The 12,069-nt window shown below is 60.0% G+C and overlaps 1 protein-coding gene across 1 annotated transcript; it reads right to left on the bottom strand.

The window, feature by feature from the left end:
• Positions 1 to 4,375: 4,375 nt before the first annotated feature.
• ERF (ETS2 repressor factor) lies at positions 4,376 to 11,853 on the bottom strand. Its single transcript, XM_007532931.3, has 4 exons — positions 11,678 to 11,853; positions 7,125 to 7,359; positions 6,667 to 6,782; positions 4,376 to 6,560 (listed from the first exon to the last, which is right to left on the bottom strand). The coding sequence occupies exons 1-4, from the start codon at positions 11,697 to 11,699 to the stop codon at positions 5,284 to 5,286; spliced, it is 1,650 nt and encodes a 549-aa protein (XP_007532993.1). The 5' UTR covers positions 11,700 to 11,853; the 3' UTR covers positions 4,376 to 5,283.
• Between the last annotated feature and the right edge of the window lie 216 nt (positions 11,854 to 12,069).

Here is a 12,069-nt window from a genome sequence, read left to right as displayed (position 1 = left end):
CCTGCCCTGCGCGCCGCCGTCACCTCCCTCAACCAGCACACAGGACCGCGCAGCACGCCGGGAAATGGAGTCCACCAAGACCTCAGTCGATCACCGGTGGGGGGGGGGCGATTAGGCCGCACTGCAAGTCGGGAAATAGAGTCCCAGGCCGTCAATCAGCCGAGTGCGCTGAAGCCAGACCCTGAAGCACTTTGGGAAGCTGAGTCAGAATCGCCTTCTCACGTCCTTGCGATAACCACGAGCCCCTAGATGTGCCTCAGAAACGGAATCGCAGCCACCATGTGAGCCTTATGGGCCTGATGCACGCCGGGAAACGGAGTCCATTGGTTGTGTCGGCCCATTCGCATCCGGTCCATTCTGGGAAATGGAGTCCGCGCAGGTAGACCGTGAGGCAGGCCGGGAAATGAAGTAGTCGCCACACCCTCACCCGCATTGCGGGTGTAAGTGGCTCCCAAGGCACTTGGGAAATGGAGTCTTGAGTGATTCCCTCCCTCCCAAGTGAATACTGCAGTTTCGGAGATAGGCGAGGAAATGGGGCAGGTCGAGCGCTCCGCCTACCTCCAACGCTAGGCCGCAGTGTCTGCCGGGAAATGTAGTCAACCGCCGAGGCTTCAGCGAGATGGCCATGACGCGTCCCGGTGTCCACTGGGAAATGAAGTTTAAAACATTCTTCCGGTTAATGGAGGGGGAGGGACTTCGGTGAGGCGGGGCGCCGAGGCTCGCCGGGAAGAGAAGCCTGGCGGGCGTCTGCGGGGCGTGAGGGAAAGGAGAACGTTGGCAGTGCCCTGGGGCGACTAGAGGGTCCTTTCAAGGCCGAAACGGACCACCCCGCTCAGAGACTACTGGAAAATTCTCCTTTCTTAAGTTCCAATTTACACACTTGGGGTGGAAAGGCCGTGCCCACTCCCTTGCGACTGGGGAAACAAAGTTCCGGGAGGTTTTTCAGAACTCTGAGTCTAGCTGTTTCTTGCAATCTGGGTTGTTCCAGGAGCCGACCGATATAAACGAAGAAAACAGAATTTCTGTCTTGAAGCCCAGTTCAGCATGGGTGCGTCCTTCTGCTGCCTAAACAAAAGGATCCTAATAACAGGACCAAAAGGAAGCCGGCTGCTAGTGACAGGTTTCGTCCACGCATGATGTTACCCCATTTATCAGTTAATAGCTCAAAGAGTCGACCCAAAGGGCAGTGAGAAACAGTTCGTGTGTGTGTGTGTCCGCGCGCACAGACAGCCCCTAAGATGTGTGTCCCCCCCAGAGTAGTTTCTATGTGTTTATAAGGACAGTACCCCAAAGCAGTTTGCGTATTTGTCCCAGAAAAACTTGGAACTACAAGCGTCCCTTTTGTTTTTTGGAACTATAGGAGCGGGGAATGGAGCCTGTAAGCTTAACGTTAATCAGAGCCTGTGTTCATATTAACTTCCATGCCCTTCCTGAAACCAGAAGAAAATCTTGTCCTTTCGGGTCAGTTCCAAACTGCCATTCCCAATGGGACACGGACCCGGGGACCCGACCCACGGGCGCCCGAGTCTTCTCGAACTACATTACCCAGAAGGCAAAGAGCGGACACACGCCCGCTCCCTCCTCAAAGACTGAGCCATTAACGCGAACAACTCGGGGCGAGTGTTTCTGGGAGTTGTAGTTTCCCAGCCCTGGATGTGCTAGTGCCCCCTCAAGGCAGCTCAGATATGCAAAGCAAAAAACATGAGTTAAGCCCTAAAACCTGGGGAATCCAACGGAACCAACAAGATCCACTGGGGCAGTAAAGCAGAGAACAGGATAGCGCCCTTTATGGTTAATACTTGTGAGACATGTGGTCCAGGAGGTAATGCAGTGGATAAAGTGCTGGACTCTAAAGCATGAGGTCCTGAGTTCAATCCCTGGCAGCACATGTACCAGAGTGATGTCTGTTTCTTTCTCTTTCTCCTCCTATCCCTCTCATTAATAAATAAATTAAATATTTAAAAAATACTAGTGGGACATGTGCAATGGGTCTCCCATGGGGCAGAAACTGCCTAGAGTTTATTGGGGTCCCTAGGAGTCTGGACAACAGCCTGAGGACATCTTACTAGTCTATTCCTAGGGGCTGGAAACATTTTATTCCAGAGAGGGTGTTAGGGTGAATTGTTTCATTTTTAAAAAATAAATATTTATTTATTTATTACCAGGGCACTGCTCAGCTGGCTTATGGTGGTGCGGGGAATTGAACCTGGACCTTGGAGCCTCCAGCATAACCATTATGCTATCTACCCCCACCAGGGTGAGTTGTTTCTATGAGGGGCCGCCCCTGGGCTGTCTGGAAATGTTGAAGGGAGTCTGGGTGAAAGGCTTACTTGTTGGGCTGCAGACACGTGAAAACAATGACAAGAGACCAGTGGAGAAATCAGAGACTAGGGGTGTCTTTAAAAGCTCTGAGAGAGACTATGAGGAACTATTGGCAACTGGGATGGTAATGTCCTAGAGACCTGAACGAGTAAGGGATGACTGAGAGACATTAAGAGGCACTGGGATTCTGTGGGGGTTGCAGGAAATTAAGTGTGAGGGACAGACACTGTTGGACAAATTAAAGGATGGTGTCCTGAGAGACCTCTGAAGGACTTTCTACTTCCAGAGACCTGAGACTGTGGGAGGAAGCATGGGTGTGGTTTTGCATGAACTGTGATTAAATCGAGGTGGGTCACTGAAATCAAGGGAACTAATTGAATCTTCAAGGTCAAGTGCTACCTGGGACATCCCACTCAGCCAGAATCTGGGCAGCAAGTCTGGTTGGGTTGAGATCTAACCAGAGAACATCTCAGGAGCTGAGCCCTTTTGAATGAATCTACAATAGATATTCTCTGAAGGCACTGGAATTGAGAGCTGAGACTAGCAGCCTCCCCCACCACCTTCCAGTGATGACATTCCCCCCTTCTCCATCACACCACCACCAACTCAGACTCAGCTGCATCTATGTTGCCAGGAGACGTGCCTCATCCTTACTTCCCGAAATAGCCTAGTGGCCCCCACCCCAGGGAGTGACTTACATCACCCAGGAGAGGGAGCAGTTGCCCACAGGCTGCCACAGGAGCCTCGGTTTCCTGCCAGTACCCCAGCCCTGGATCCTCTCTTCACCGCTAACCAACATAATCTGAGACCACCCACCCTGGGCTGGCGTGAAATGAGAACAAAGCCAGACTGGGTAGTAGTTGCCAGTTCCTTCCCTCTCAAGAGTTGCAAAGGGTTGGATTTCTTTGAGAAGCCAGTCCAACAGTCCCTGTCTGAGCCTTCAATTCCCACTCCAATTCTTAGCAGCTGTGTGGCCTTGGGGAAAGTCCTTCCCCTCTCTGGGTCTGGGGCACCTCACCTGCATTGAAGGGGTTGGGCTTTCTCTAAGAGCACAGCCCACCTGGATTTCCTCCTGATTCTTTCAAGTCGTATCAGAACTCTTCCATCTTGGCTTCTAGCTTTATGAGCTCTTAGATCCGACAATCTTGAGATCCTGGTCCAGATCCAACCATCTTGGCTTGGGAGAAGAGCTCAGGAGTTGTTGAAAGAACATGGGCTTCAAAGATAGATGACATTTAAAGTCCTGGCTGGTTTTAGGGCCTCAGGCAAGTGATTTCAAGGAGAAAAATGCAGCTCAACTAGGCATCAGCACACAGTAGGTCAGTTGATAGCGGCTCTGATTAAGTCAACCCCTTCTCAACTTGTTGGGAGGTGAGTGGGGGGAGGACACCAAGGCTCAACCAGATCACTGAAACACCTTGTACAGTGCTTTCAAGAATCCCTCCCCCCAGAGATTCCAAGATTAATTCAGAAGCTCCCCAAGGAAAGTGATGTGAGGAATGTGCTAAATGGAGGATGATGCAAAGCCCCCAACCTTCACCAGACTTGGGACATGGATTGGAACTTGGTCTAGGCCAAGGGAGCAGGGAGAAAAAGGGAGACAGTATGGTTAAGTGTTTACAAGGACAAGCAAATCCCTATGGAACAGAGGCAGAGTCTGAGTTGAAGACCTTAATCATCAAGCCCTGGGGGCTGGAGGGTGGTGGTGGAGGTTCAGGTCATTGCCCAGGCCTGAATTTGACCCCAGTAGGGCCCCTGGTCACAGATCCCGTCCAGGCATGTCTGTCAAAATCAAGGAGGAGGACCCAAGAGACAGCTCAGCCAGAAGAGTGCATACTTCTTTCTGCATGATCGAGAACCCAGGTTTGAGCTCCTGGCACCAGGTGCTGTGTAGTCTCTCTGCTCTCCCACTACCCCTCCCCCTTCAAAGGTAAACAGTCTGCTAGGAGAGGTGGAATCATATTAAGGACTTGGTCCAGACAGGCAGACACACAATCAAACAAGCAAATCCTCTGACCCTCAGTGGCTGTACCCAGGACAGATCACTACATCCAAAGGTCCAAAGTTTTATTGTTTTGAATACATTCTCCAGCAGCTCCCCAGCTTCGCTCCCCACCCCCACCCTTAAGTCCCCAATACAGAATAAGGCTTGACCATAGACCACCACCCCAGAGACCCCAGCTGGGAGGCAGAGGGGGATTCCAGTTTGGTTTCAGGACACCCCTTCCCCACTCACCCACCCCCGCCTGCCTGTGGGCTAGTCCTAGGAGCAGCTGGGGGTGAAGGGGGTGGACTGGTGCTGGGGTGGGGAGTGGGAGACGGATAGCAGGCACTTTGTAGAGAGATCTGTGGCCTCTGGGTGGCACCCCTCATCCTCCTCCATCCCCCCTGCTCCTCCCTCCCCAACACACAGAATTTTTGGTTCATCGTAAAATCTCCCTCCCTCCCCTGCTGCAACTTTGTGGGGTATGAGAAACCCAGGCACTCGAGGCCCCTGGAGGGGCAGGGAAGGCAGGATCAGAGCAGAGGATGGTGGGGTGAGGATTGGGGGTGGGCGGCGCAGGAGGCGAGAGGACAGGGAGGGAGACAAGGCTTTACTTCCTAAGTGATTGTAATAAAAAAAAGTTCCTGGGCGGTGAGGCCACAGCCTCGGTTCAATATAAATTCCCCAGAATGGAGGTGCCCCCTTTTTAATTCCCCCCACCCACCCACCCACCCACCTCCCACCACCACTCTGCCCAGAGCTTAGAAACCCACAGACAGGGACAGACCCCAGCCCTGAGCACCCACCCACCCTCACCATTAAAAAAAAAAAAAATTAAAAGTTGTATACAAAACCTGGGGAAGGGAAAGAGAGAGGCATGGAGACCAAAGGGCTGCCCTCACCTCCAGGGCATGGGGGGTTAAGGCAGCAAAAGAAGCTCAGGGGTAGGGGGAACAAGGGTCCCCTGCCCACAGCCCTCAGGAATCTCGATGCTCCAGAGAAAGCTGGGCTGTAGCATGCTGGAGGTCAGAGCTCACCCTCCTAGGTGTGAGGGGACCCCCAGCCTCCCCAGGTCCCTCCCCACGCACCTTCTTGTCCTCACCCTCGTCCTCTAGGCCCCCAGTGGGGCCCCCACCCCCTTCCAGGCGACAGTCTTCACTCCAGCGCCGCTTAAAGCGCAATTTGAGAGGCATGCACTGTGCTGCCCCGGGGGCTTCGCCAGGCTCGGGCTTGGGGGGCGCAGGGGGGGCCCGGGGCGTCTTGAACACCTCCCCATCTTCCTCGTCCTCATCGCTGATGTCAGTCACCTCCACTTCCTCAGATTCGCCCTCTGAGATGGGCTCCACTTTGATCTGGGGGGGTGGCGGCGGGGGGACCAGGGCCCCCACCCCCTCTGCCAGCCCGGTTGTGCCGACGCTGCCACTCTTGTCAGTGGCCACCGGAGCCTTTTCCCCAGCTGCACGCTGCCGGCGTCCTAGTGGGGGCGGCTGGAGCTTAAACTTGAACGGGGAGGAGGAGGAGGAAGAGGAGGATGAGGATGAAGAGGGGACTGGAGGGGTCTCAGGTGCCATGGGTGGCAGCTGGCACTTGTCAGGGCGCTGGGGCTGGGGCACCACCAGCCCAGGGTAGTGCAGGAAGGCGCGGGGGCTGAGGTGGTAGTTGTAGACGCTTTGGGTGTGGGCCTGAAGGTACCGTTTCATGTCCTCGGGGCTGAAGGAGAAGTGGGAGCCCCCTCCTGAGCCGCTGGGGCCTCCCCCAGCACTAGGGTACATGGGGCTCAGCGTGGGTGAAGGGGTGTAGGCGAGGTGGGTGGGCGTCATGGGGAGAGCCGGCGAGAGCTGAGGGGGGAGCAGGGAGCCAGGCCCAGCCAGAGGAGACACGGGGAAGGGGCTCAGGGGCTCCGGGGCACCCCGGGGCCGGGGATAGACACGGAAAACGCCTGGGTCATGGGGCAGGCGGGCCAGAGGGGGCCCTCGAAATGCGCCCAGTTCTGGAGGGCCGGGTGGTCGACCCCTCGGGTCCTCTCCCAGAGGCTCCTCCAACTCAGATGTGCCATCACTGCAGTCACTGACTGAGCCTCGGCCAAGGCGTCGGGCCACCACAGCCGAGAAGAGGGACGAGGAGGAGGAAGAACACGCCGGTGGCGATCGGGGGTCCTCAGTGGGCGAGAGCACCTCGGAGGGCGTCGAGGGAGGGAAGCGGAAGTGGGTGCCACCCGAGGGCACAGGTGGGGCGCTCTGGGGCACAGCGCCCCCTGGCAGGAAAGGGAAGACTTGGCATCAGGGCCCCAAATCCAGCCAGGATACCCAAACAGACCCAACTCCACCTTCTGAGGCCACGCCCACCAGCCCCCTACTCACCTGCCAAGCCCACATCGATGAAAGGGTAGTTGACCAGCACCAGTTTGTTGAAGTTGAACTTGTAGGTGAACCGTTTCCCCTTGGTTTTGTGCAGGATGCGTTTGTTGTAATAATAACTGTGGGGGGAGAAACAGCTACAGACGGAGCCCTGAGCCTAGACTTCTCCCACTCCCACCAGCATTCAGCAATAAAGCACACAAAGAAAGGGATCATGAGAGAGAAAAATCAAGTGCCCAGAGGCTAGGGACCAACTCTACAAATCTGGGACCAGACTGGAGGCCACACCCAGAACCCTATTCTCTCCTCTAGGTAACAAAAGAGAAGTCGGGACAAACCCCAGGTCACACTGCTACACCCAGAGCCAGGGATCAAACCCCAAAAGCTTATTCCCACTGACTGGGTGCATGGGTGGGGCAGGGTCCTCACCCCATAGGGGCTGTTCACACTCATCCACTCACCGCAGGGCCCGGCTCAGCTTGTCGTAATTCATCTGGGGCTTGCACTTGCGGACGCCCCAGAGCCGAGCCACCTCATCGGGGTCCTTGATGACAAACTCCCCGTAGTCCCCCTGCCAGGCAATGACGCCCTGGTACTCCTCCTTGCGCAGCAGCTCCAGGATGAAGTGCCACAGCTGGATCTGCCTCGAGCCGGGGGACGACTCTGGCTTGTAGGCCCAGTCTGGGAAGGCGAACCCTGAGGGCAGGGGAGTAGCCCTGGGTCAGTTTGGGAGGGCAGAGGTTGGGGGGAGTATGGGCTCTTCTGAGTCTCATCTTGGGACCCCCCTTCCCAGCCTGCCCTCCACAGAAGGAAATCCCTTTCCAAGCCAGGCCCAGGGTTCAAGAGAGACAGTGTGTATGTGTCTGTCTGTGCAAAGGGGGCTAGACAGGAGCTGGGGAGGGGGAGGGGAACCTGAAGCCTGCTCCAGCGACACAGGAGAAACAGGAAACCGTCGGCGGCGGGTCCCGGGGCCAGTGCCAGGGGGCCAGGCACCACGCCAGGCCGGCGGGCAGGGCTGCCAGTGGGGGAGGGGGAGGAAGGGGCACACGTGGCCAGACAGGCTGGGTTGAGACCCTGCCAGCCCCCCCACCCACCAGGATGGTAATACCCTTTCCCCAGCTCCTCTGGTCCCCTCATAGGGCATCCGGGGGTGCTGTCTCCCTCGCAAGATCTACCAGAGCCTTCATTCCCAGCCCAAGGCCTGTTTTTTTTTTTTTTTTTGCTTAAAAGGACCAGGAGGGGTGGGGTGGCTGGTTGAGGATGAGGTCAGCGCTTGCACACACAGAGGCTTCTGTCTTCCCTGGAGAGTGAAACCCAGACTGTCTGAGCGAACCCCCCCACACACACCAGCCCTGGACCCTCTGGGCTTCACTGCCCTTCCCTGTCCCAGACACACAGGCCCCACCTGGCCGGGAGAGGGCCAGGGCCCTGAGGGGAGCCCCAGCATGCTTGGGGCTTGTCACCCTCTCCCTTCTCTTGTCTTCTCACCCTCAGTGCCTCCCTTGCCCACCTGCCTGTCCGCCCCAGCATTAACCTTGGGTAGAGGTTGGTGGTGGGCTGGCTGGTCCCTGGAGAGGGTGGGCAGCCTGTGGGGGGAGTAGAGGGGGGGCTGTGGTTGTTGTCATTTCCCAAACCCCCGGGTAATCAGGGGCCATCAATAATTCAGCACCAGGCAGCCGGTAATGGAGGGGTGGGAGGAGGGAACAGGGAGGAAGAGAAGGGGAGGGGGGAAGCAGGGCAGGGGCCATGGTGCCACCAGAGAGAGAAGGCCAAGGTGGACAGCTCAGGCTGGGTGGGGTCCAGGGTAGGGCATGCTTTGGGGTTTGGCTCAAGCGGGCACCAACATGAGCTTGGCACATCACTGAGCCATTCCCAGACTGGATCCAGCATGCTCCGGACTCCAATAGGGGGTCCCTCCCCTTGGGGACACAGACTCTGTAGTTCCATAACCCACAGGGACCACGCCCCCTAAGTCCAAAGCAGACACCATAGTCACCATGGTCTGACCCCTGGCCTTGGATTGTGCATGGGGGCCAAATTCCCTACCGCATCCTGAAATCCCACCCTCAAACCAGCCCCTCGGGGCTCCAGGGCTCTGACCTCCAGCTGGTCACAGACCTGAGGTTCAGCAATCACAGCCTCTGCTCCATTCAGAAGTGACAACCCTGCCCACCCATCCCCATATTGCTTTCCAGGGACCCCAGCATCTGGAGCCCCATCCTTCGATTGGAAATCCAGGCACTCACTCCATCATCCTCCCCCACTATACTATCCATGCCAGGCCCTGGGAGAAGCCTTGGGACCCAACCTTTAGTTCTGTGGACCCTTCAAGTCCCTCTAAAAAGCTTCTAGACCCCACAGAGTTCCAAGCCCCATGCTCCTCCTACCTAAGCCCCAAATCTGGCTCTCAGACCTGGGAGGGGTAGGGGTGTCCAGTCCCTGAGACATCAGTTTGAGGCTGGGGGGTGTGTGTGCTGACTTCCACCCTCCCCCCAAATTAAAGCCACCCTTCCCAGCCCACCAGCCCCAGCCTCCTTGTCCCGGTAACCAGGCAACGTGTGTGCAGCGACAGTCCTGGGAGCGGGGGAGCAGGAGGCTAAAAATAAACTTTGCAGAAGAGAAGGAGTGAGAGAGACTACATGCAACACAAAGAGAACTCGAAGGGAGGTGGGGGCTCCGCAAAGGCCTCAAGCTGCATTCCGGGGGCTGTCCCAGGCTTACTGCTCCGCCCCCCTTCCTAAACAAGCCCCCTGAAGGACCAGGACTTCGGCAGAGACCCTCCCCACGCCCAGCTCAGGGCCCAGGCCAACAGGGGCTTTCCTCATCGGACACAGCATACATGAGGGCCTGTTCCTGACTTTGGGGGGGGGGAGAGGGAAAAGGGGGGGGTGACGTCAGGGTGTCTCAATGGGGCTCTGTTCCCCAGGCCTTGGAGCCAGGAGCCAGGCACGGGCAAGAGGAGCGTGTGTGAGTGTGTTGTGTACGGGTCCACGTGTTTAAAACCAAGAGCCATCAGTCCTGCACCAAGAAAGCAGGGGTGGGGGGACGGCGGCAGAGTGAGAGGCGTAGGGCCTCTGAACATCAGGGAGACAGCAAGGCGGGGAGAGCGCAGCTGACACAGAGAAGGGGTTCAGACTATTTCCAGACAGGGTGTAGAGGTGGCAGCAGACAGACAGGAAAGGCTGGGATGGCGGGGGTCCCAGAAGACACACCTGGCTCCTACAAGGGGCAGAAGAGAGATTCTCCCACAGACTGTGAAAACCTGAGGGGGGGTGGAGAACTCCTAGGCACCCTCCCCCCCTTTCCCAAATTCACGTGACTGGCCAAACTTTTTTCTTAGCAAAGGGACCGCGGGGGTCGGAAGGGAGGAGTGATGGTAGAGGAAGAACACACCGGCCTTCTGGGGTGGGGGGCCACCCACCACCTCCCTGCTCCAGGCTGCAGCCCTCGGTGGCGCCAGGCCCGGGAAGAAAACAGGAAGTGGGAACAGCCGCGGCGGAGGACAGCGGGCCCGGGATAGGGGATCGCACGGAGGGGCGAGGAGGGGTTCGGCCGGGGAGCCCCGGGGTGCGATCGCCAGTCACCCCCCGCTGGAGGCCCCGGACGCCCGGGTCCCCGGACCGGGGCGGGGGGCGGCCCAGCCGGTCCCATCAGGCGGAGGCCCGAGGCGGGCGGGGAGAGCGGACGGGGCGGGTGCGGAGGGTGCGGGGCCCTGACCCGGGGCGCAAGGAGGCTCGGTCGCCCCCGGGCCTGCGGGACGCACGTGACTGGTCCCACCGCACTCCGCCCCGCTCCCCGTGGGCGCGGGCCCTTTAAGAACCGCCCCCGGGTGTGCGTGCGGGTGGGGGGCGGCGATGGGTGGGCCGATTGGGGTGCACACCCGCACCCCGGAGCCTGAGCAGCCGCTGCAGCCGCCGCCGCCGCCGCCGGGGAAAGGAAACAAGTTTGAACAGCAGCGCCCGGCCCCCTTTCCCTCCCCCGCCCCGCCCCGGGCCGGATTCCGACGGGGCAGCCGGGCGGGGGGCGGCTGCGACCCCTCCCCCCGCGCCCCGGCGCAAAGTCCAGCCCGCGCGGGCCCCGGGGCGGCGGGGGAGGGGACCGGGGGAAAGTCCGCGCGGGAGGGGGGCTAATCCCGCCGCCCCCCGCCCGGGGAGGGGGAGGGGAGCCGTGGCCCCTTAAGGAGGAGCGAGTTGGCGGGGAGACGGGAGGGGGGTGCGGAGGGGCGAGACTGGCGTCTTGAAAGGGAAGAAGTGGGGAGGGAGGGAGGGGCGAGGCTCCACGTCCCCCCCCATCTCCCCTACCCGCCTCCGCCCTGGGGACCCCCCCCCCGGCGGCGCGGGACCAGGAGACCCGGGGTCTCCGCGGAGCCACCTTAACGCGGCGCGTTCTCAGGTCGGAAACAAAAAAGTTCCTTTTTCGAACGTTCGGGCGGCGCTTTGGAACTTTGCGACTCGGCGCGGGCGGGGGCGGGGGAGGGGCGGCGCGGACGCCCCCGTCGGGCTCGGGGCCGCCTGCGGACACTCGGGGTCCCCAGCTCCTCTCGGGGGGCCGCTGCGGGGCGCGCGCCGCGCTGAAGGTCACGGGCCGAGACGGCGCCGCGCGCGCAGCCGGGAGCGGCGGGTCCCACGTCCCGGCCCCCCCTCACTCCGCGCCCCGCACACGTCCCGGTCCCCAAGGTGCAACGTGACAGAGCAGTGGGGAGGGACCCCGACACCCACCCCCGTGATCCCAAGAGGCAGCGGGGACGCCGAGCCCGGGGATCCGGGCGGGGAGAGGACCGGCGACTCTCAGCACACACACCGCTGCGCCCGAGCCCGCAGTCGGGGTCCCCCCCGTGCAGCAACCCCCCCACATTCACACACGGCTCGTGCAACAGGTTTCGAGCGCTTCTGGGGGGTCCCCTGGAACCGGGGCTCACTCGGGCTCCCCCCGCCCCCTTCAGCCCCCCCAAAGTTTCTCTGCCCGGTTTCCCGGGGCAACAAGTCTCCCCCACACGTGCTGCCCCCGCCCCCACCTGTGTCCGCCGGGGTCTTCATGCTGAGGGGGCCCGGGGCGAGGCGCCCCGACTCCGGGCCGCAGCTCCAGGCGCCCGCGCTGCCCCGTCCCGTCCCGCGCCCGTCGGGCCGCCCTAGCCGCTTCACCCGGCCTCGCCTCTCAAAGCCTCTCCCCTCCCCGCCGCCGCCTCCCGGGTTAATATCGCACTCCGGGGCCGGGACGCCCACGCCCCCCGGCCGGCTACGTCACCGCCGCGTCGCCATGGAGACGCTGCGCCCGCCCCCTCCTGCACACACACACACACTCACACACACACACACACACACACACACACAGTCGCCGGCTCCCAGCCACTGAGGACCGGCCGGCTCGGAGCTTAAAGGGGCCGCACGGTGGGGGAGGAAGGAAAGA

The sequence above is a fragment of the Erinaceus europaeus genome, chromosome 2 (genome assembly GCF_950295315.1).
Source record: "Erinaceus europaeus chromosome 2, mEriEur2.1, whole genome shotgun sequence".
In the NCBI taxonomy this organism is placed as follows: domain Eukaryota; kingdom Metazoa; phylum Chordata; class Mammalia; order Eulipotyphla; family Erinaceidae; genus Erinaceus; species Erinaceus europaeus.
This window is presented reverse-complemented; position numbering and strand designations above follow the sequence as displayed.